We start from the raw sequence: 23,530 nt of genomic DNA, 5'->3' as shown, positions 1-23,530 counted from the left end.
ACGTGCTTTCGAACTGCTAGGTTGGCAGAAGCTGGGACAAGTAACCCATCACGCGGCACTAGGGATTCGAACCACTGAACTGCCAACCTTTCGATCGACAAGCTCAGCGTCTTAGCCACTGAGCCACCACGTCCCAATGCAATTTAATTCCTGGTAAAATGGTTAGAAGGTCCCTCCTTCCCAATGCCCCCCTCTGCCCCTCCACACAGGTAAGCAACACATTAGGGGATCAGGATCTCAGCTCTTTAATTACCATCTTTATATTAATTACATTGGGGGAAACTAAACAAACAGCAGACAGCAACAATCAGCGAATGGGCCCCGACCAATCCCCTCCTCCAAACGCTCCCCCCCTCCTGCCCTTCAGCCGGCCCCACCTGCCCACCCAGCTCAGGTGGAGGAGAGGAAACCTGCGAGGGTGTACACTCGCAAGCCGGGCCGCTGGCTCCTGACATGATGCCAGAGGTAACGGGACAAACGTCGGAAGTTGACGCCACAAGGGCAGCTGAAACGAGCCGAGCCGGGTTGGCAGGAGTTGTGCCTTTGCAAACCGGTGTGTCCTCGGAGCGACTTCCCGCAGGTTGAGCAAATGAAGAGGGCTTCCTCCAGGTGCCGGAGCTGGTGGCGCAGCAGGTGGAGCAGGCCCCGGAAGGGAGATCCACATTCGCACAGGAAGCTCCTTCCTCGGCGTTTCCGCCCCTTCTGGTGGGAGCGCAGCTGGGAGTGCTGGCTGTAGCAGACCCCGCAGTCGGGGCACTTAAAGCGCCAGATGCTGCCGTTGCGAAGGGGCGGCTTTCTGGCTCGCCGGAAGGTCCGTTGCCGGGGGCGGTCATGGTGCTCGCCCACCACCAGGCCTTGCTGGCCCGACTCGCTCTCCATCTCCACCACAATGAAGCCATCTTCGGCTGCCTGGGTTGGACTGGGAGTGTCTTGCCCGGCATGCAAGTTGACGTCCCAAGGCTCCGAAGCCACTGGAATGCCACCCCCCGTGTCGTACTCTAAGTCCAAGACCTCAGGATGGTCCCCTGTAGGGCAAGGCAGCAGCCGCATCACCACCGGACTTCTGGGACTGGTGGTCACGGTGGGAGGGGGCTGCTGCTGCTTGCTTGCCTGGTACAAATTGGGCAAGCAGAAGCTGGCTTCCTGCGACTCCCAGGCCTTTTCTCCTTCATCTGTGGCCTCGCTGTGGTCCAGAGGCAGGGAATTCCCGTAAGGGAAGGTGACGTATTGAGGCTCGGGGACCAAATGGAAGGCAGCTGGGTCCAGCGAAGACATCTGAGGATCCAGGTAGAGCGTGGGAGAGACTTCAGAGGTCTTGATGATCACTTGCTGGAAAGGACCGGGTTCCGTTTGGCCATCCACGACAGCCGCCTGATCGTCCGCTTGCAGAAGCACCGTCCGGTAAACGGTGCAAGGGTTCTGGCTGACCCACTCGGGGCCGACGGCCACCTGGTCCTTGTCTCCGCCAGCCTGCAGGGGATTGATGCTAACTGGAGGATCTAGGATGGCCGTCTGTTCCTCGGTTCTTAGGAACACCGGCTGCACCGTGTTGGTGGTCCCCTGGCTGTCAAACACGGTGGCCTGCAGCTCGGCGTAATGCCGCTCGGCGGCGACAGGCACAGCCTCTGCCTCGTCGCCGTCCAGAATGATGATCTGGTTTTCAGCACTCATGACCGCCGGTTGGAAGAGACCCCCAGCTACCTGGCCTTCCAGGACTCCTTCCTGCTTCTGCCAAGGCTGCAGAAGGTTGATCCCGGTGGCCCCATCCAGGACGGCCATGGAGTTCCCGGCTTGGGTGGAGCTGAGCAGCTCCTGAGGCTGCCACGCCTCAGCGCTCCTCCTCTTCTGGTGCTTGACGGCTTTCCGCTTGCCCGTCCTTTGAGGCCTGGGGACCTGCAGGCTGGCTGGCTGGCTGAGAATCTCCTGCACAACCGGGAGGTCAGAGACTTCTTTTCCTTCTAGGGGGTTCCTGGTGCCGCCAAGAGTCTTGTAAACATACGAAACTTGGGAAGAGCGTCGACTTACCTTCCTGTGATGGATTTTGATGCCCAGGCGCACCAGCTTCAGGTGCCACTTGGTGTGCCGTGCAAATTGCTCCGGGCGCAGGAACCGCTTGCCGCACTCCAAGCAGCGGAGTTTGCGGGGTGGAGATGGGGGACGGGTGGGATTCTGAGCTGCGTGCAGTTGGGCCAGCTGCTGCTCCTCCTCCTGAGCATGGTCCTGGAGGTGCTGGGTGTAGTGCCATTCCTCCATGAAGACCTGCAGGCACTTCTGGCACTGGTAGGCACCGAAGGCTGGTATTCCGGGAGGGGGCGGACCTCCGGGGCGCAAAGGGCAAGAGAACAAGGGAGGGATCCATTTTTCAGGAGCGGACAGTTTCGACGCAGTGCTGGGGCGGTGGACTGAACGGCGCTGGGCGGGGCGCGGGGGACGTCTGACGGGCAAGAAGAAGGTCAGATGGGATTCTCCATCGTCATCGCTGCTGGAGATGTCCACGGATTCCAAGCAGAGGCAATTCTGGACGTTTTCCTGGTGGTGGAAAGAAATCACAGGACGTATAAACTAAAAAGGACCTTACAGGTTATTTAGTCCAGCCTCGTATATTGACCTAGCTGGGGTTTAAGAAGCAGTTTTTAAAATGTCAATTTATAGGACTTGGAGTATAGCTTTTTTTTTTCTTCTCTGTTCTGCACCTCCAGATGGCAGAAAATGGGAACTCCAGTTTTCGGCAACTGCGGTAGTTAGTGAAGGCTCCAAAGATGGCCAAAATTAGGGGCCGCAGTTTGTCCACCCAACCCCAGAGACAGGCAGAGCATGTCACACTTGCATCCAAGGTCAAGATAATTACCTTCTCTACTCCAGATGCACGTATTAAACCCCTCTTCAAAAGTTTGGATTATGATAGTATATTATTATTATTATTATTATTATTGGTTAATCTTTGGTGAGATTCACAGCCTTTGAGGCTGGTTAATAGCTCAGCAGCTCGAATCCTAACCAAGGACCTAGGAACTGTTAAGGTATCGTCGGAGGATGTAAGCTGTTCCGAGTAAGGTGGTTTTTTGTAGAGTCAAAATGTTCAAGTCCGGCAAATTTAGAATTTCTAAATAGCGAGGTAGCCCTTTGGGTATTGCTCCAAGGGCTCCAGTTACAATCGGGACAACACACGATTTCTTTTTCCACAGTCGCTCAACTTCAATTTGCAAGTCCCGGTACTACTACTACTACTACTACTACTACTACTACTATTATTATTATTATTATTATTATTATTATTATTATTATTATTATTATTATTATTATTATTCCTGACCACAAACCATGCTGATGAGGGCCTTAACATGATCTTTTGCACCAAACGATGGCATACAGACACCAGCCTTGGAGCTTCTGGCAAAATTCACCACTAAAGGGTTGAGGAGTTTTAAGGGGAGAAATTAGCACCTTTTTTGTACTATCATCTCCTCCGACAACCCAAAAACAAGGAAACCAAAAGAAGGTCCCCAAACTAGGAGAGGTTTTCCGGAGACTGCAAAAGAGATATTAGATAAAGGTAAAGGTTCCCCTCGCACATATGTGCTAGTCGTTCCTGACTCTAGGGGGCGGTGCTCATCTCCGTTTCAAAGCCGAAGAGCCAGTGCTGTCCGAAGACGTCTCCGTGGTCATGTGGCCGGCATGACTCAACGCCAAAGGCGCACGGAACGCTGTTCTCTTCCCACCATAGGTGGTCCCTATTTTTCTACTTGCATTTTTTTTACGTGCTTTCGAACTGCTAGGTTGGCAGAAGCTGGGACAAGGAACGGGAGCTCACCCCGTTACCCGGCATTAGGGATTCAAACCGCTGAACTGCCGACGTTTCGATTGACAAGCTCAGCGTCTTAGCCACTGCGTCCCTATATAAAGGGATATTAGGTGACCGCATTCCCCCTTCCCACAAATTCTGATGTCAGAGTAATTTCCTGTATGGCACTCCATGAACCATCTGGTCAGAGAGCTTCTTGAAACAACCCTTCGCGTATCCCCAAACTCCAAACTGAAAAGAGAGCGACGGTGCCTGCTCCCTACCAAACGAAGAGGCAATTCATCCAGGTCTCCATCTTCAGTCACTTCGATTTCAGCGCCAACGTCCATCCCCGTCACCAAATCCATCGTGTCCTGAAAAAAAAGGAAAAGGAAACCTCCGGTGTGATCTTTTTCCTTGGCAACTGAAGGCTCCAGGAGCCCATGTCATAGGTAGTCCTCGGTTAACGACAGGTCGCTTCAGGGACGCTTCAAAGTTACGATGGATCCTCCCCTTCCTCCCCCCAAAGTTACTTAGGATGCAGTTCTGGAGGCAACTGGCCTTTCTTGGATTCTGCAGCTCTCTCTTATCTGCAAACCCCCTCCCCTGTTTGTGCGTGCGTGTAGGGGGAAATCACACCTATAAAAAAAGACTGGGTACATCTAGTTTAATGAAAAGAAGGACTAGGGAGATATGACAGCAGTGTTCCAATATCTCAGGGGCTGCCACAAAGAATTTTTAACAGTAACAGAGTTGGAAAGGACCTTGGAGGTGATTGAGTCAAACTCCCTGCTCACGCAGGAGACCTGTACTAGGGATTCGAACCGCCAAACTGCCGACCTGTCTGATCGACAAGCTCAGTGACTTAGCCACTGAGCCACCTAGTCAGGTGTCTAGTCAGTCAGGGAGTCAAGCTATTCTCCAAAGCACCTGAAGGCAGGACAAGAAGCATCGGGTGGAAACCGATCAAGGAGAGAAGCAACTTAGAACTAAGGGGAAATTTCCTGACAGTTAGAACAATTAATCAGTGGAACTGCTTGCCTCCAGAAGTTGTGAATGCTCCAACACTGGAAGTTTTTAAGAAGACGTTGGATAACCATTTCTCTGAAATGCTATAGGGTTTCCTGCCTGAGCAGGGGGTTGGACTAGAAGACCTCCAAGATCCCTTCCAACTCTGTTATTCTATATTCAACGAGTGGAAACTAATCAAGGAGAGAAGCAACCTAGAACTAAGGAGACATTTCCTGACAGTGAGAACAATGAATCAGTGGAACAACTTTGCCTCCAGAAGCTGTGAATGCTCCAACACTGGAAGTTTTTAAAGAAGATGTTGGATAACCATTTGTCTGAAGTGGTGTAGAGTTTCCTGCCTAAGCAGGGGGTTGGACTAGAAGACCTCCAAGGGTCCCTTCCAACTCTCTTTTTCTATTCTAATTGCTTGCATACCTGGGTTGGACACCCCCCCAGCCCCACCTTTTCACTCCTGCAATGCATTTCAGCCACGACCACGGGCCTGATAAGACAAACCAGAACCCCCCCCCCAATCCTGACCCCTAAATGCACACAGCCCCGCCTTTCCGATTTTCCTCCCCCCCCCCAACAGGCGCCCTCCAGATGCAACCATTCCCAGGCTTCCCCCTCCCATTGCAATCCTAAAGTCCCCAGGAAGGAAAAGGAGGTCAGAGCTGGGATGCTTCAGAGCCCCCCCCCCCACAACCCCAACCCCGCCCCCCTTTGCAAAATGAGGCCTCCTCTCCCAACCCCCCCCCCCCCACCTCCCCAGCAGCCCAGCCTGACCTCCCCTCCCTCTTGCAAGGGGAAAGCATCGCGCGCGGCTCGGCGGGCTGCGAACTTGCCTCCTACTTCGATCCTGCAGGCCGAGCAGCAGCAGCAACTCCCGGCCAGCCTTGCATGATGCTCGGTGGGGATCCCGGCCAGAGGACCCCCCCCCCTCCCCTTCCACCCCCCCAGGCGCCGAGGAGCCCCTGCACCGGCCTCCCCTGCGCACGCGCGAGCGCGCGCTCCCCGCAACCACCTCCCCTCCCCGAAGCGTAATGGCAGCAGCAGCAGCGTCGTCGGCGGCGGCTGCACTTCCAGCCCGGGAACGGAGCGGAGCGCGCATGCGGGGAAGGAGCAAAGGTTGCCGGGGGTTGTAGTCTTTCTTTCCTTCCTTTCTTCCTTTCGCTGCTGCTGCAGCAATTTTGCAGAATAAGCCAAAAGCTCGGAAGGAGGGAGGGATGGATAGATCACAAGTATCGCCTAATCCTTTTAATGGTTTATCTGTTCTTAAAAAATAGAGGGATTTTAATTAGTGGGCCAAATCTATTTAATATGTTTTTTTTTAAACTGTTTTTAAATTTTTTATTATAGGTCCACATTTTACTTAATAGCATCGTTTTACAAAGCCAATAAATGAAATGAAATTTGTTTTATTGATGGCTGCTCACCGCCCTGAGCCCTTCTGGAATAGATATTTATATCTAATAAATATCTAAAATCTAATGAAAGATAAAGATAAAAGTCCCTGCAGGGTTTTTTGGTTTTTTGTTTGTTTTTTTGCATGATTTCGGAAGTGGTTTTGTTATTGCTTGCTTCTAAGGGTGGAGGGGAAAGGGAGGCTGGCCCAAGGTCACCCAGCTGGTTTTTGTGCCTGGAACTGGTTGCTGCCATTTCCAAACAGACACAGGGGTCCTTTTTGGCTGAAGGGCATTTGGGGGCATTGTTCTTGGAGGTAGCTCCCCTAAACTCAGATCTGAGCATGCAGCTCCTTCTTCTCCCTACTCTCTTCCTGTCATATGTATCCGTATAATCTTTGGGATATTTTTGGGCGAAACCCCGTGCCACTAATCTAGCTTTGTACAATATTTTGTCATTTATCTAAATTCTTGATTTTAAATATCCATTTGGTTCCAATTGGGGGTTTTGTGATTTGGGACTTCGGCGGGAGGTATATACCTTCGGTTCTCTAAGACTATTCATTTCCCTTTCCATTGCTTTTTTTTTTTTAATTTGATTTATATGCTGCCCTTCTCCAGAGACTCAGGGCGGCTTACAATGCGTTAAGCAATAGCCTTCATACTTTTGTATATTTATACAAAGTCAGCTTATTGCCCCCACAATCTGGGTCCTCATTTCACCTACCTTAGAAAGGATGGAAGGCTGAGTCAACCTTGAGCCTTGGAGAGATTCGTTCCCAATTATTTCTTTCCTTCTGAGGCAGTTTTGTTATTTCTTCATATGAGTTGGGGGTTAGATTATCGGTTTGGATGGATAAAACGTATTCTTCTAATCTTTTGGGTTTTTGGTTTCTATTGGGTCTAATTGGTCTGTCGTGTAATAGCCCTGTAAGGTAGGCTGGGCTGGGATTCTCACCCCCACCTACACCCCCACCCCCCAAATGTTTTCCAAGGAGTTTCCCTGGCTTTGCTTGGTATTTGTCTACTACCATAACTAACCAATGCAAGCCTGTTCCCCGAAACCGAAATTCTGCAGGATGTTCATTTGCAAGGGTTAGGGCCTGCCAGGTCTGCTTGAGCAGGGGGCTGGACTAGAAGACCTCCAAGGTCCCTTCCAGATCTATTCTATTCAATGTACGCTATCTTTACAAAAAATCACCTGCTATTATTATCCACAGCGGTTGCTTCTCAATCTCGGCAACTTTTAAGAGAGGCGGGCAGGCGGGTGGGGCTTCCATTCCCCAAATTCCCGATCCAAAAACCTTAAGAGGAGTTGAAAATCCGCCCAACTTTAAAAAAAAAAGGGGGCCAAGGTTGAAAAACACAGATCTCCACAATAGTAGAATATATACATTGGATTTTACAATTGCAAGATACCGCTCCCTTGCCCTGCCCTGCCCTTCCCTTCCCTTCCACCGCAGGGCACTGAAGTCAACGGGCTTCACTTTGGAAAGAAGCATTGCATGCTTTGGAACAGAAGACGGTTAACGGATCAGAGTCGCGAAAATCCGGCTGGGAGCTTTAAGGTGCAAAAGTTACACGCGTCTTTTTTGCTGCCACGTCCTGATTTCTGCAGCCCAGATTTTGAGAGCCTGGACTACGCAAATATATATATTTGCTACAAAACTTTGCTTCTTTTCATGACTTTTAGTAACTCATAACCATGAAGTCCTCTAAGGCGTGTAACGGCCAGAAAAACTGATGACGTTTTTTGTTGCACTACAAATACCATCGTCCTCAGCTAGTGTCCCAAAATCAATGGGAGATGGTAGTCAAGGCTATCGTTGATTTCCCACCTCCACCACTACATGGCGCTATGACTGTAGGAATAAGGCTGTCTCCAATCCACCCAATAGATTCCGGTTCAAGACACGCCCCTCCCGCTCTAAAGCCGCTCTAGGCTCATACTTTGTAGGCTTTTGGCGCATGCGTACGCGCGAAACTGCCGCGACGAACCCAACGCTGACGGCCACCCAACCAAACCTACACAGGTTTGACGTGGAGAGGGAGCATGCGCCAAGTCAAAGCTAACGGTGCTCTCGCTCGGGACGAGTGATGACCTCCTGCGCCTGCGCGGTAGCTCAAACAACGGTGGCCGACGAGGATCTTTCTTTGCTTCCTTCCGTGACCGCACATCGCTAATACCAACTGCCTCGCAACGAGCTTTCCCTCCCCCCCCCCATTGACGCTACCTTCTACTTTACGTGACGCTGGGCCGGAGTGCTTCTTCCATAAGCGAGGTTCGTATCGGCTTTCGAGACTCCGCTGCTCGGGTATTGCTTTGCGGGACTTGAGAATAGGTAGTTCCTGGTTCAGTGCGCCAATATTCTTCCGCGAACGTTGAGAAAAGCCAGCGTTATCCTTCCGCGAGAGGATAAATAGTTCCGGCGGCTGCTTTCTTTCTCTCGTATCCGTCCACGGGCGGTTGCTTAGCAACTACATCTGACCCGCAGTGTATCTCTCCGCCAATTATTATAGGCCCGTCTCTCCCTAGAAATTGTGTTTTTTTTAAATCCCAAACTTTGGATGATCTGTGATGGTTCATCAGAACTGTAGCACTTTGCACATGCTCAGTAGTATTGGTTGCTTGCATTCTGCTTCCCCGATATGTTCTGCCTTATTTAGGTCACTTATATCTACTTAGATTATTGAATTTATATAGCTGTCCACCTCATGCATGGGAGATTGGGCAGCATAACGCAATTAAAACACAAAGCTAAACAACATAACCCAAGAACAACCAGCAAAAACAGTAAAAAAAAAAACCTCCAACAACCTATAATAACAAAAATGTAGGGGAGATTGCATGTTCTCTCTTTCTCTCTGTGCAGCATATTATTTTATTTCAGAATTATAAACTGCCTTAAAGATGGCATTTCTTCCTCCATCCCTTGTGGGTCAAACATACAATATAATAGGAAGAATAAGACATCAAAAAATTTTTAAAATCTAGAACTTATGGCTAACGTGTCTTTTATTTTATGTACACTGAGAGCATATGCACCAAGACAAATTCCTTGTGTGTCTAATCTCACTTGGCCAATAATTATTCTATTCTATTCTATTCTATTCTATTCTATTCTATTCTCTTCTCTTCTCTTCTCTTCTCTTCTCTTCTCTTCTCTTCTCTTCTCTTCTCTACTCTACTCTACTCTACTCTACTCTACTCTACCCTACCCTACCCTACCCTACCCTACCCCTACCCCTACCCCTACCCCTACCCCTACCCCTACCCCTACCCCTACCCCTACCCCTACCCCTACCCCTATTCCTATTCCTATTCCTATTCCTATTCTCACCCAGTTTTCCCCAATCTGGTTTACATTTTTGGAGGACACAAGCCTAGGGAAAAGTCTGACCTTCACATACATGAATGCCATGTAAAAAGTAGCCCAGATTTAGTGACATAATTGGGAGTGGAAACTTGGTTATGAACTGAGTGAAACCGTGACTGCTTCTGATCTGACTTCGTTTTTCTTTGTTTTCCTGCAAAGATCGTAAATATGAGTATTGGCCACAAAGTTGCTTTTTCATCCCAGTCATAACTGAACGGTTGCTAAACAAGGCAGTCACTAAATAAGGACTACCCGTGTTCCTCTTTGAGGACTCAAGCAATTCCTTCCTTAGTGAATAGTGAACAGAGGTGTGTATCTTTAGCCCACACCCCAGATTTTAATCTTGCTTCCAAGATTAAAATTTTCTTCTGCTCCTCATACTCAAAGCCTCCGGATACTTTCAGGTGTTGTTTCTCCATTATTCCATCCTAAATGTCATGCTTTTTCATTCTGAGGACAGATCAGTGGTGGGTTGCTCCCGGTTCGGCCGAGACAGTAGTGGTGATGATGTGACATCACCGAACCAGTTCTCTGTGACTGGGAGCTGGGCCCTCCCACCCGCCCCTGCTTTATTCCTACCTTTATTTCTTAGTTTTTAACCCAGTTGATAGGCACGGCAGAGTGGATTGCCGCACCTCAGCTGGCCAGAAACCTAACGCGCTTGCGCAGAGCGCAAGTTTGGCGCATGTGCGAGTGAAGTGAGCATGCACGCGGCGATCGCATGCAAAGTGCGTGCGCGAAGAGAACCGGTAGTTGGAACCGTTGGAACAGATAATACATTTCTTCACTCATGTGATCGTTCAGAACCTAGATGGACTCTCTTGTCCTCTTCCCAGATCCCATTGCCACATGTCGGAGTCGGGGCACAGTCAACCTGGGTTGTATGAACGACGCCGTCGCTGGAACCGAGAGAAGGAACTGGGTCACCAAAGCCTGTCTGGGCCAGGGCGAGAGCGTGACTATGGCCCCTGGGACCGGGATCGAGACCGCGATCGAGACCGGCGGGTAAAAGTCTCTACACTTTGGTTGGGATGGCCATGAAGGCAGGGATCCACCTCAAGTCTGACCTTGATTTCATTGTAGGAACCGATGGATGAACCAGTGGGGACAATGATGCAGAAGACGCCCATCATTCTGGCCAAACCTCCGGCAGAGAGGGTACGTAGGAGAACACGATCCGCCTCTTTTAGGTTTTATAAGAATACCTGATAAATCATTTGGGGTCCAGAGTTCACCAGTGAACGTTTCTTCATTCAAGGCCTTATTTAGCTGCTAATTCTTCTGTCACGCATTGGGGCCAAGTAGATTTAACTTCTACGTCTGAATGAGTATAATAGAAATTTGGATTCCTATTGATTTTTCTAGTTTATCTGTATTGGTGTTTTCTCCCCCATCATATACAGATAGTCCTCGACTGATGATTGTCGTTGAGCTCAAATTTCAGTTGTAAGTTGTGTTGGTTCTTAAGTCGATCATCACGTAACCACACCTGATAGTACCACCTCTTTTGTGGCAGTCATTAAGGGGATGCTGTGCTTGTTAAATGAACCCATTGTTTGCTATAGGGTGTTTTTTTTACCAGAAACTGAAAGTAAACAGCAGTTTCTGGCAAAAAAATATTGTAAATTGTAATCACGTTACTGCAGGGGGAGGCTGGCCATTGGTATTTCAAACCTGGGTTGTACATAGCTTTTTCAGGGTCTGTCATAACTTCAAATTATTGCTAAGCAACTGGACGTAAGCTGAGGACTACCTGAAATTGCTAGGTTGGTTGATTTGTACTGCCCAAAATCACAATTGTTTAAATTGGGCAGCTATATTAATTTATTAAATACATTCCCTCACCACTTTAATGTTTGAAAGAGACCAATTGAGAAAGGTATTCTGTTTTCTTCCTACATAGCCCCATCTTTCTTATTTCATATTATTAATGGGATATTTTCCCTACAGAGGGAATGAGGGAACACAGAATCTGAAACATACCTACAATGGGAATGGGTCTCTTGCCTGATCCAATTCTTTTAGGCATAGCATAGCGTAGCGTAGCGTAGCGTAGCGTAGCATAGAACATTGTTGTGCTTTTTTAATGATATTTTTGATGTTAGGTGTCCATTTTAGATCTTGAGATATGGTAGAACCTAGAAATTTGAAGATCTACTGTTGATACTGTGTTGTCTAGTATTGTAAGATATAGTGATATAGTGTATTGTAAGATATAGTGAAGGAGCTGTTGAAAGTAGGAAAAAAGTTATTTGAAAGCTGTAAAAAAAAAACCAGTTAAAAGAAAAAATCTTGGTTTGCTTGTCTTCACAGTCCAAGGTGGCTCCAGCCTCTGCCCCTGTCCCAGCACCTGCTGCTGCTCCTGCTATGGAAAAGCCCATCGTGCTGATGAAGTCCCGAGAGGAAGGCAAAGGCCCTGCTGGAACCACAGAGGTGTCTGCTCAGCCCCCTGCAGCTGTGGCCAAGGTGGAGAAAGAAGGCCAGCGTCCCACCCAGCCAGTCTATCAGATCCAGAATCGGGGCATGGGCTCGACTGCATCCAGCGGCATCATGGACCGTAAGTCTGGACCACAAAAGACAACTTTTTGGGATGAAAGCATTGTACCTGTAGTGGCTAGTAAGGAGCATCTCTCCTGGCAGTTCAGGGGCAGGCACGGTATGTCTGCATGGTTTAGACCTGCCTCTTGATCTAGACTTAAATAAAGGCTGCTGGCCCTTGATCTGGGCTTAAATAATCAACAGGGGAGTGAACGGGCGATATAATATTACTATATATTGTTGTTATGGGGAGCTTGTGGATTAAGTTGTTGCCTGCTGATTTTTCTAGCTGTGGTTGGCCAGGCAAAGTTGTTAGCCCCGGAGAAGATGAAACATAGCATCAAGCTGGTGGATGATCAGATGAACTGGTGTGACAGTGCTATTGAGGTATCTGGACTGTCTAGTAGTTTTTTCCTGCTTGCGTGCTCTTTTTGTATTCTGTATCTCCCATTCTTGCAAGTTTCTTAGAAACCCTGCTTTGATCTGGCTCAGGGATCTGCAACCTTAAACACTCAAAGAGCCATTTGGACCCATTTCCCACAGAAAAGAAAACACCGGGAGCCACAAAACCCTTCCCGTGCCTGACTATTTCTTGAGCGGCCACAAAACTAGCATATGTAATTGAATTAAACATTCTGTTTTCTTCTGAAACTTGTCTTGGATTTATCCATGGTTGGCCTACTGGGGGTTGAAAAGCTCAATGAATCGCGTGCCGGTGGATATCGCACATTGGCGGTTGTGATGCATATTTTGAATGACACGGAGTCGCAACAGAGGGGTGAAAGAGCCACATGTGGCTTCAGAGCCGCAGGTTGCTGACCCCTGATCTGGCTAGTTGTCCTGAACCAGTTGCTTTCCAAAGCTGTTGAATGTCTTTTTCATTTGCTTTTTAGTTTTAATCGGTTTTTCCCCTGACTTCCTGGTGAGCTACCTGGAGAGGTTTTTGGTTTTATTAGCTTTGTATTCTATCCCAAGCTATTTGTTGTAAGTAGGTTAGAATCACAAATGATTTTATTAAATATTTGTATGTATCTTAACTTTCGGCTGGAATGCAACTTGGAAAAAAGAACAAGATTAAAAAGGGTGCAAACGAACAAATAATAGATTGATAAGTTCCACCATTGCTAGCCAATATAAGTGGGTTATATTTTGTTTTAGAATATAGATAATATATATTAAACTACCACCATACCTTATGAGATGTTATGCTTACAATTGTTCCCCATTTCCTCTTTCTCTCTCTTATATTAGTATCTCCTGGACCAAACAGATGTGCTTGTAGTTGGGGTATTAGGACTGCAAGGTACTGGGAAGTCCATGGTGATGTCACTGCTATCAGCCAATCAACCTGAAGAAGATCAGAGGTAGGTGGGCATTAGGAAGAGGAACTGCCTTGCCATTGGATACCAGATTGATCAAAGAGGGTTGGCAATGAGCTTTGAAAACAAACTGAATAAGGAAGATTGTTATGGCGCTCTTAATTCATTAATGGGTGTTAAGTTTGGAAGTTTTTTCTTGCTTTAATGTAGCATACAGAACAAAAGGAACCAGGAAAAACATAGAACGATACTTACAGGAAACAATTCAGCTTACTTTTTAAACACATTGTTAAAGTTTGAGCTCATGAAATAATATTGATTTGTTTTTCCATTGCATTGATAAGATCGAACACAGGCACAATTCGTGAAGGTTTGTAAATCTAGGGAACACACTGCCTTTCCTTTTCTGCCTTTGCTGCTACTTGATAAAGCTGTAATTCTGTCCCCGTGATGTTGCAGATTGTTGGCAGATTCCTTAGATTGTAATCATTTTTACCATAACAAGAATATATGGATATTAAACCAAAACAGGGCCAGTGTCCATTACTAGTTCAGAAATTTTCATTCAGCTTCTTCGCTTATTTGAATATTCCTGTTTTAAATACGTAAGTTATTATTTTCAGCTGACACGGCCGCTTCCTTCCTTTCGCAGAGACGCTGAACTCTAGACCCTGCCAACTTGCTCTTTAAATATTTGAACATTTGACCATGGTGTGGCACCACACCGGTTCAGCAAATCAGTGTAATTCCCTGAACCTTAACCCATAATGTGGTAGATTTTCAGCCCTCCTTCATTTTTCTATGAATGTTTTCCCCACCTTTTGTAGGACATACGTGTTTCGCACTCAGAGCCAAGAAATCAAAGAGCGCGGGGGCAACCAGACCAGTGGCATCGATTTCTTTATTACTCAGGAGCGAATCATCTTCCTTGATACTCAGGTTGGTGAAGTGGCGATATTTCTGTGATTTGTTTTAGCTCACCATCACAATCTCCCGGTTTCCAGTCTGGTGCCTTAACCACGAGGCCAAACTGGCGCTCTCTTTATTTGTTCAGTATAAATGCTGCTTCCAAAAGCTGGTTACACAAACAATATCCATTAGTACAAATTGCGTTCAGGACTCCTGTCCTCCTTTTCATTTTCTCCCGAGGGAGGATTAGCTTTCTATGAGAACTGACGGCGGGACTTGGGTTACTTTGGCTAAGGAATGATAGCTAAAAACTCCCCATTGTTTTCCTTCTCTTTTTTGTAGCCCATTCTCAGTCCCTCCATCCTAGATCACCTGATCAATAATGACCGCAAGCTGCCACCGGAGTACAATCTACCCCATACCTATGTTGAGATGCAGGTAATGGTCCATCTGATCATTTGTAGAGCAGAGGGCAGGTAATTGTAGGGAAATACCTGAAGCACTTTCAGTTAAGGTAAACAGCGGAGTGAACCTACTTATGGAAATGATGATCCAGTGGTGGGATTCAATTTTTTTTACTACCAGTTCTGTGGGTGTGGCTTGGTGGGCGTGGCTTGGTGGGCGTGGCAGGGGAAGGATACTGTACAATCTCCATTCCCACCCCATTCCAGGGGAAGGTTACTGCAAAATCCCCATTTCCTCCCAATCAGCTGGGACTCGGGAGGCAGAGAATAGATGGGGGCGGGGCCAGTCAGAGGTGGTATTTAACTACTCAAAATTTCCGCTACCGGTTCTCCAGAACTGGTCAGAACCTGCTGAATACCACCTCTGCCCTGATCTGTATGTGTTTGCTGCTGAGGGAATATGATAGTTGGAGAACACAGGGACAATAAATCTGTCTTCTTCATTTCCTTTTTATTGTTTATATGTGTTTCTTGAGGATTCTATATAAAGTGAAAAGCATTTCTTAAGAAAACGAGAGGGGAAAAAAAATAGCATAAGAAAAAAGTGAAAGGAGAAAACTCTAAAAAAAAGTTTTGAAATGTAATTATTGCCAACCTTCTTTTCAACAGATGTTAACAAACCTATTGTTTCCTCTCCTCCTTAACTTCCAGAAATTCTTTAACCCCTTGTTTAATTCTCATCTGTTTCAGTAATTAAATCTATAAATTGTTTCACTTTTTTTTTAAAAAAAGCAAAAACTCCATAAAAGCCTTCCAATCTTTTAAACAAAGCACCTTGTTTTCTTTCTGTCCAAACCGGTTAGTTTTGTAATTTCCACTAATTCTGACATTGTGGGAATTTCTTCTCTTCCACCTTTGGCCACGTCATAATCCTGTGTTCCTCCTTTCCTTACATTACATTACATACTGCAGAAAAAACTATTACTGCCAACCTGCCTTCTATTGAGGAACTGCACGTCAAAAAGAGGGCTGTGAAAATATTTACAGACCCCTCACATCCTGGACATAAACTGTTTCAACTCCTACCTTCAAAATGACGCTATAGAGCACTGCACACCAGAGCAGCTAGACACAAGGACAGTTTTTTCCTGATTGCTATCACTCTGCTAAACAAATAATTTCCTCAACGCTGTCAAACTAGTTACTAAGTCTGCATTACTATTAATCTTCTCAACGTTCCTATCACCCACCTCCTCCCACTTATGACTGTATGACTGTAACCTTGTTGCTGGTATCCTTAAGATTTATATTGACTGTTTCCTTATGACTATCATTAAGTGTTGTACCTTATGATTCTTGACGAATGTATCTTTTCTTTTATGTACACCAAGAGCGTATGCACCAAGACAAATTCCTTGTGTGTCCAATCACACTTGGCCAATAAATTCTATTCTATTCTATTCTATTCTATTCTATTCTATTCTATTCGATTCGATTCGATTCGATTCGATTCGATTCGATTCAATTCAATTCAATTCAATTCAATTCAATTCATCATCTTAGTCTTCTTGCAGTTTCTCTCCATTGTAACTTATATTTCCTTGGACAGCACCTTCAGTCAATTCACCATTCTTAAATGATGATCATGATGTCATCAGTTCAGGAGCAGAGAGATCCTTTGTTCTTGTGAACGCAGCTCCCAAGAATTTGGCCATGATTTTTGGCATGCACCCAGAGGCCCTTTCCTGCCTTTCTGCCCATTTACTCGAAGCTTCTTTCTTTCTAGTCCCTTCAGATCGCTGCCTTCCTCTTCACCGTCTGCCATGTGGTGATTGTGGTACAAGACTGGTTTACTGACTTGAGCCTATACAGGTGAGAGATGGGTTGGAACGTGCTCTATTGCAGGGGTCTCCAACCTTGGCATGCTGGCTGAGGAATTCTGGAAGTTGAAGTCCACAAGTCGTAAAGTTCCCAAGGTTGGAGACCCCCTGCCCTATTGTGAACGAAGAAGTATAGACAACTGTTTAAGTCCAAAGTCTTTTAATAATCCGTTTTCCTGCTGCATAAGGCCAGAATTGGGTATACAATCTATTCTTTTAAATCAAAACTTGAATTCTGAAATCTTATCTATAGATGTCACTAAATATTAATTCTCTGAATGTAGGTATTTTGGGATCTCTTGATAATAGCAAGACTGCTAAATTTTGAACAGCTTGATATATGTGTAACCGTTTTAGTTTAGCTCTGTTTCTGGATCTTTGAGGAAACGTAACTGATCACCTTAATGCCAACTAGTAGACGGAAACCAGTGGGATATGCTTCCTGGGTGATTGCTATATATATGTGGTTAAATCGGTGTGCCCCCTACCACCCTCAGTTTTTATATCTCATCTTTAAATCTGTCTTCCCTCTTTGAACTTTCCTGACAAGATTAACCCTGAGAGATATTTTTGGAGTGACAAAATTAGGAAAGTGTAACAGAAGAATCCTGCCATCCTTCCTTGTACTGTGCAAGATTACTACTAGCGGAAGGGTTTTCTTCTCCATTGCAGGTTCCTTCAGACAGCTGAAATGGTAAAGCCCTCCACTCCATCTCCCAGCCATGAATCCAGTAGCTCCTCTGGCTCCGATGAGGGGACCGAATACTACCCACACATTGGTATGGAACAGGGGTCAGCAACCTGTGACTCTGGAGCCACATGTGGCTCTTTCATCCTTCTGCTGCAGCTCCCTGTTGCTGGTCGGCTCCACAATTGATAGGGCTTTCGGTTAGGACAAGTAGAGGAAAAAGCATGCTGCGCTAGGAGGAGACTTTATGGTGGGGGAACTGGACTTCCGGTCGGCTCCAGAATTGAACGGGGGCTTCCGGTTAGGACCTTTGTGGCTCTGAGTGTTTAAAGTTGCCGACCCCTGGTATGGAAGAACAGAAGCTTTTTCCTCTGTAATTGTCCTGTCTCCAAACGAAGTGGTGTTGGGCTGGAAGACAGGATGTGGGGGGTAGCCAAAGTAGAAAATTGTGAAGAAGGGGGTGGGGGTGGGATTAGGAGAGGCCAAACAGAAGGACATCATCACAAATCCCTCTTTATAGTGTCCTCTTGTGTGTGGGGTGGAATGTAGTCTGGATTCCTAGGAGGGAGGGGCTGTAATCCAGAGGGCCAAGAGGCTGCTAGGTTTAGATAGCTTGATTGGGAGGAAGAGAGTGAAAATCAGCAATGTTCAATCTATCCGGCTCTGCGGACTGGCAGCAGTGCCAGCAATGGGGGAGGGATGGTTTCGTGCCTCCACTTGCCGCTTGTGCAAATGAAGCTTTGTGCGCTCGCCTGCCACTTATGTGGCCCGGTTTCCAAAGAGCCGTGGACCCTTGATCAAGACAGCTCTTCCCTAGACATTCTCAAGAGTATATATATTTAATGCTGCAATTAATTTGTTTTCAGGTTTCTCTTTAAAGATGAGGAACAATAAAGGGAACTGCTTAGAAGTAATTCTGTGTTGTCTTTCTTGATTCTTGGGGCCTGACACCTGTGACATCTGGTGGCGCAGTGGTTAGAATGTAGTATTGCAGTCTTAATTCTGCTAACTGCTGACTGCCAACAGTTCGGCAGTTTGAGTCTCACCGGCTCAAGGTTGACTCAGCCTTCCTTTGTTCCGAGGTCGGTAAAATGAGGCCCCAGAGTGTTGGAGACAATATGCTGACTCTGTAAATGGCTTAGAGAGGGCTCTAAAGCACTATGAAGCGGTATATAAATCTAAGTGCTATTGCTATTGCTTTCTAGTTGCTTTCCATATATTTTTTCCTTTCTTCTTGCACGAGAATTAAACTTCCTTGCTTGCAGATTTCTAGATTCTGTCATCATACAGAATCTTCCTGTACATGTGGGAGGTTACATACTTGCTCCACTAAGAACCCTTTACTAGGAAATCAGAAGAAAATCTTCCTTTTTAGTTTGGCTGAGCCCTGACTTGTAGAAGGCAAGAATTTACCTGAAGTTGTGAGCTGAGAGAACAAGGGCCCTGGACTCATGATTCTTGTTCATTCCTTTTCTCCCCCTCTCTCCATCTCTAGTTTTTCTCCAAAACAAAGCCAAGAGAGAAAACTTCTGCCCTCGGAACCTAAAGCAGATGCATCTCGTTATTGACAAGATTATGATGCATTCACACCTGAAATACAAAGGTAAGGGACTTGCTTTCCCATTCGCTTGGAGGACTGGATTGCAGTTCTTGAATGGAAATGCAATTCAAGTGGGTAGTGGACAAACTGAGACTGAGACTGATGTGAGGAAAATGAGACGCTGCCATGGACTCTGGAGGAATTCATCCAGTATTAAACCTTCTTGTGTGTGAAAACCGTCTCGCAAAAAAAAAAAAACATACCGTATTTTTCAGAGTATAAGATGCTCCGGACTATAAGACACACCTATCTTTTGGGGGGAGGAAAACAAGGGAAAAAAATCTGCCTTTGTCCATTCACCGCCACCCATTTGCTGTGGCCCGTTTGCCACCGCCGCAGCCCATTCACAGCCCATTTGGTGCTGCCGTGGCCAAGTCAACACAGCCCATTCCCTGTGGCCCGTTTGCCACAGCCCATTCGTCGCCTGGAACTGGCCGAAAATGTGATGCGCGGAGGCCGAAAACAGCCAAAGGGTGGGGGCCAGCGGATGGGCAGGGTTTTGGCAACATTTGGTGTATAAGACACACTGCAATTTTCACCCACTTTTAGGGGGGGCGGGGAAAGTGCGTCTTATACTCTGAAAAGTACGGTAAGTAAGCAAACGGTGCTGACTTTCTATGTGTGGTTTTTAGGGTCTTTTACAAAAGATGTGCAAAACATTTCATGAAAGGACCAACCGGTATCGGAAGGGCTGTGTTTGGATCAAAGCATTTTGGGCATGGATTTGGAGCATATCCTTTTGATTCAGAGGCAGGTCCGGAGTATGTGTTTTCTGGCAGAATTGTGGGATGGGAGACAGCAGGGAAAATCCAAGGCCATCCGGATTGGTGTGTGGGATCAAATGTAAAGGGAACCAGAAGGGGAGGAACTAACTAGACCTTCTAACTGATGACCACAGCTGTTCCTGGCTGTCATTCAATGCTCAGATGCTGTTGCCACTAGATGTCAAAACTCTTTATTTCATTGAGGACCGCATTAAGGGTTGTGTTTGACCTCGGAGGGCCGGGGTGGGCATGGCCAGCTCAACGTTACTTGTATCGGGGGCGCTGTGGTGGCCTGACCACTCTGCCACTGAAAACAACCTCCCGAGCTCCGTATTCACCTGTGACTGCCTCCTGCAACCCTCTGCCAGCGAAAATAGAGCTCGGGAGGCCACCCGGGACCCTCGCAAGTTCCATTTTTGCTGGCAGAGGCACTGCGGGCCGGTCCTTCGCTGTTTCCAGAGTGGCCTCGCAGGCCAGATCTAAGCACCCCACGGACTTGATCTGGCCCCCAGGCCTTGAGTTTGACACCCCTGCACTCGATGATGTGTAGAATTGGTCAGAAAGAAAAGAGAGAGAAAGAAAGAGAAAAGAAAGAAAAAGAAAAAGAGAGAGAAAAAGAAAAGAGAAAGAGAAAGAAAGAAAAAGAAAGAACAAACGAAAGGGAGGGAGGGGGGGAGGCAGGAAGGGGGGAGTCAGGGAGGCATAAAATAAAAACTGGAAGGAAGGAAAGAATGAAAGAAAAAGAAAGAAAGGAAAGAAAAAGAAAGAGAAAGAAAGAAAGAAAGAGAAAGAGAAAGAAAAAGAAAGATTGATTCACTCACTAATAGAAACTTGAATTCATGTTTTTTCTGGAAGGCTTAGCCTGGCAAAAGACAGGGAAACTTAGTAGTTCCAATTTTTTCCTACTAGGTACTCTTTCCATGCTTGAATGTAACATATTCCCTGGCCTGCCACAGAGCTACCTGGATACAGAGGTCAACCTGTTCTTATTGCCCTTCATGGATTCTGAAACGGATGATGTGCTACCCAGAGCAAGTGAGTTCCGAGAATCCACTTCCCAGCTTTTTCTTGTCCTTCGATCAGGATACAAAGCTGCTCTTGTTTCCTCTCCAAATAAAACATCCAGACAGAGCAAATGTGCAAAACATTTCAAGAGTTGAAAACATCCTAAACTTCCAGGGTGGTCCAACCACATTCTGGAGTCAGATCACTTCAGGTTCACCGTGAACCAGGCCTTTTGGAATAGGTTGACCTTGAAACGTTTTTGAACACGTCTTGTCCCAAACATCAAGATGACAAACCTGAATTTAAGATACCCACTTAATTAGAACATCCTGACTTTGAACAACCGTTATTTTCATTGTGGAAGTTTGTATGGGTTTGTTGTAGCCAGAACATGGAGATGAGATACTGCCATTTCCTGCTTTTGTGGTTTTTGCCCTACACATATATACAATATCTTAACACAGCATGCTGTTTCTCTGCTAAACAAAGAAAATCTGTTCTGAGCTTTGCATTTTACCAGGGAGGGACAAGTGCTTAGTGGACAATTAACAGGGAGGAAAAAGATGTCAGAGTTTGTTGCAGAAATCGCATCCAGAAAGCACACAAAGCAGGACTCATTAACTTCTCTTTATATACATAATAACACATACAATACCAACAGCAGATTCTTCCAACGTGGTAGAGAGTTACAGGCAAAAAAACACAGGCAGAGGAGAGAACAGCAGAGATGAGTTTCAGTTTCAGTTCAGCAGACTGGTTTGCAGCTTTTGAGCTCAAGAGCTTAATACAGAGCCACGCCCAGGCTCCTTCCAGTTTCAGTTTCCAAACAGTCCTCATTGGCTGACCTAGTTGCTATGCCTATTCATTGGCTGACCTTGTTACCATGCCCTATTCCAGTTCATGAATATTCTGACAAAAGACAAGGGCTTTCTCCCCTGACAGATTTCTGCTCAACATAATGAATTGCATTAAGTTCCGACCCAATAAGATCCTTTATAGAATTTTGGGGCTTCCCATTTGTTTGAATATTGAATCGGGCAGGGATTCAATATTCAGAGCCTATGAAAAGGAGAAACTTGCTAAAGATGTGGGGATGGTAGCCGTAGCTTCCATATTCCTGTGGGATTATTCACAATCTTTTGGGGAGGATGTATTTGTTGGCCATGCCAACAAATGGGGAGCAAACACCAGTCTTCCGTTTACTTTACAGCCTCAGGAAGTGGCTCTCTCTTCTCCCTCCTTCCTGGATACAAAGGACACCCCAGCTTCCAGTCTCTGATTGCCAAGCTTCGGAGCCAGATGATGTCCATGTCCCGGCCTCAGCTCTCCCATACCATCCTGACAGAAAAGAACTGGTAAGCATATGTCTAACTGCAGCTAAGGCCGGTGGGACTTGTGGCAGCCGAGACATCCTAGATCAGATCTGTTCTGACCTAGGCTTCCCCAGCAGCACAAAGCCGAGTCCTCGTCCCAATAAACCCCTTTTATTTAATTGACAGTGAATTCCTCTCCAGCAAAGTCTTTCCTCTCCCACAGTCTTTCAAGATAGTTCACAATTACCAACCTTTATCAGGCTTGGAGAGTGGCCAGGCCGATACCTTTCAGATGCTGCAATACTTGGCAAGAATGCAGGAATGAACTAATTGTCTCCTGCAAACTCCACTCCCCTTTTCACTCCTCTTTTTTTCCCTATGGGAGGGGCCCTTCATCATCCACCTGTGGCCTTACTCCCAAGTCGGCCCTTGTTCCTTAGCTGTTCCCTTCGTCTGGCAACTCTGCGCATGCGCACACTGGGGACAGGATCCAGCTGTTCGTCTGCCTCACTGATGTCTGACTCCGAAGGCAGCTGATACCTGTCATGCGGTCCTGGCCCCCTCTCTGCATCTGACACAGAGCACTCGTCAGAATCTTCCCCAGACTCCAGGACTGGCCCATGTTCCTCCCCAACCTCCTCACTGTCCGAATCTGCTGCCAGCTCCACTGGTCGCTGGTGGGCCACAAGATCCTCCGTCTCCCACCTTGGAGGAGAAAGCTAATTGACGTGCTCCAGACCTCTTGTATCAAACACCATGGGCTTTGCCAGTGAAGGTCGACACCATAATAGAGAACTTTCACCTAATACACATTGACCAGAATCTTGATATTTTCTTCCCCTCAGGTTCCACTATGCAGCACGCATCTGGGATGGCGTCAAGAAGTCCTCTGCTCTCTCTGAGTATAGCCGGCTGTTGGCGTGAGCACACTGTCTCTATACTGGAACTGCTGAGAGGCAGCTCCATCCCTGAGCTGGAGCAGAGCAGGGTATCTGCCCCCTGGTGCCGTGGCCCAGGATGATATGTCTCCCGGAGAAGGGAGGGGCACTCCTTCGGTGGCGCTGGGAAGATTTAAGAGGAAAAATGGCAAGGTTTTTGGCTTTGCATCTCTAAAGGACCGTCCTGTTCAAAATGGGGTCTTGTCCCTTGGGGGTCTGGCCTAGATGGGAGAGTTCTCTTGTACTAATTCCAGAGCTGTGCCGGGTCTTTTGAACAAGGAGGGGTTCAAATATACAATCTCCTGGTGGGAGGGGGACAGTGAAACTCCTCTGCATCGAAATAGCAGGTGAGGCCAAAGGTCGGTGGGGAGTTAAGTGTTGTTTGTGTATTCGCAGGGTTTCCACCCTACTTCAGTGTGTCATACATAAAAGCTTTCATTTTGTGGGGCATGTATAATGCCTTCGTATCTCTCTATTCCAGCCTGTGTCCCTTCCCTCTGTTTGACCCTATTTTTTCCTGGTCCCCCAATGCAAACTGGACAGACCTCTACTTTTTTTTGCATGAATGGTTATTCTTGTTCAATAAACTGTTGAAGCTGC

The 23,530-nt window shown here is 46.8% G+C and overlaps 2 protein-coding genes across 4 annotated transcripts; one reads left to right on the top strand and one right to left on the bottom strand.

Annotated features, from left to right (window-relative positions):
- Nucleotides 1-229: 229 nt before the first annotated feature.
- Nucleotides 230-8,626, bottom strand: LOC117675884 (uncharacterized). 3 transcript variants are annotated; one of them, XM_034434943.3, is made up of 3 exons: nucleotides 8,430-8,626; nucleotides 4,066-4,155; nucleotides 230-2,529 (listed from the first exon to the last, which is right to left on the bottom strand). In XM_034434943.3, the coding sequence occupies exons 2-3, from the start codon at nucleotides 4,147-4,149 to the stop codon at nucleotides 391-393; spliced, it is 2,223 nt and encodes a 740-aa protein (XP_034290834.2). In that variant the 5' UTR covers nucleotides 4,150-4,155; nucleotides 8,430-8,626; the 3' UTR covers nucleotides 230-390. The 3 variants fall into 3 exon arrangements, with proteins under 3 accessions (XP_034290834.2, XP_034290835.2, XP_034290832.2); XM_034434944.3 differs by lacking the exon at nucleotides 8,430-8,626 and adding an exon at nucleotides 7,397-8,124; XM_034434941.3 differs by lacking the exon at nucleotides 8,430-8,626 and adding an exon at nucleotides 5,638-5,905.
- Nucleotides 8,142-23,530, top strand: SMG9 (SMG9 nonsense mediated mRNA decay factor). The gene is made up of 14 exons (XM_034434945.3): nucleotides 8,142-8,477; nucleotides 10,409-10,577; nucleotides 10,656-10,730; nucleotides 11,886-12,129; nucleotides 12,400-12,497; nucleotides 13,362-13,474; nucleotides 14,257-14,368; nucleotides 14,681-14,776; nucleotides 16,529-16,614; nucleotides 17,295-17,401; nucleotides 18,806-18,913; nucleotides 20,584-20,709; nucleotides 21,890-22,034; nucleotides 22,838-23,530. The coding sequence occupies exons 2-14, from the start codon at nucleotides 10,422-10,424 to the stop codon at nucleotides 22,914-22,916; spliced, it is 1,545 nt and encodes a 514-aa protein (XP_034290836.1). The 5' UTR covers nucleotides 8,142-8,477; nucleotides 10,409-10,421; the 3' UTR covers nucleotides 22,917-23,530.

This window comes from Pantherophis guttatus, chromosome 10 (assembly GCF_059756535.1).
Source record: "Pantherophis guttatus breed Tessera chromosome 10, ASM5975653v1, whole genome shotgun sequence".
Lineage (NCBI taxonomy): Eukaryota > Metazoa > Chordata > Lepidosauria > Squamata > Colubridae > Pantherophis > Pantherophis guttatus.
This window is presented reverse-complemented; position numbering and strand designations above follow the sequence as displayed.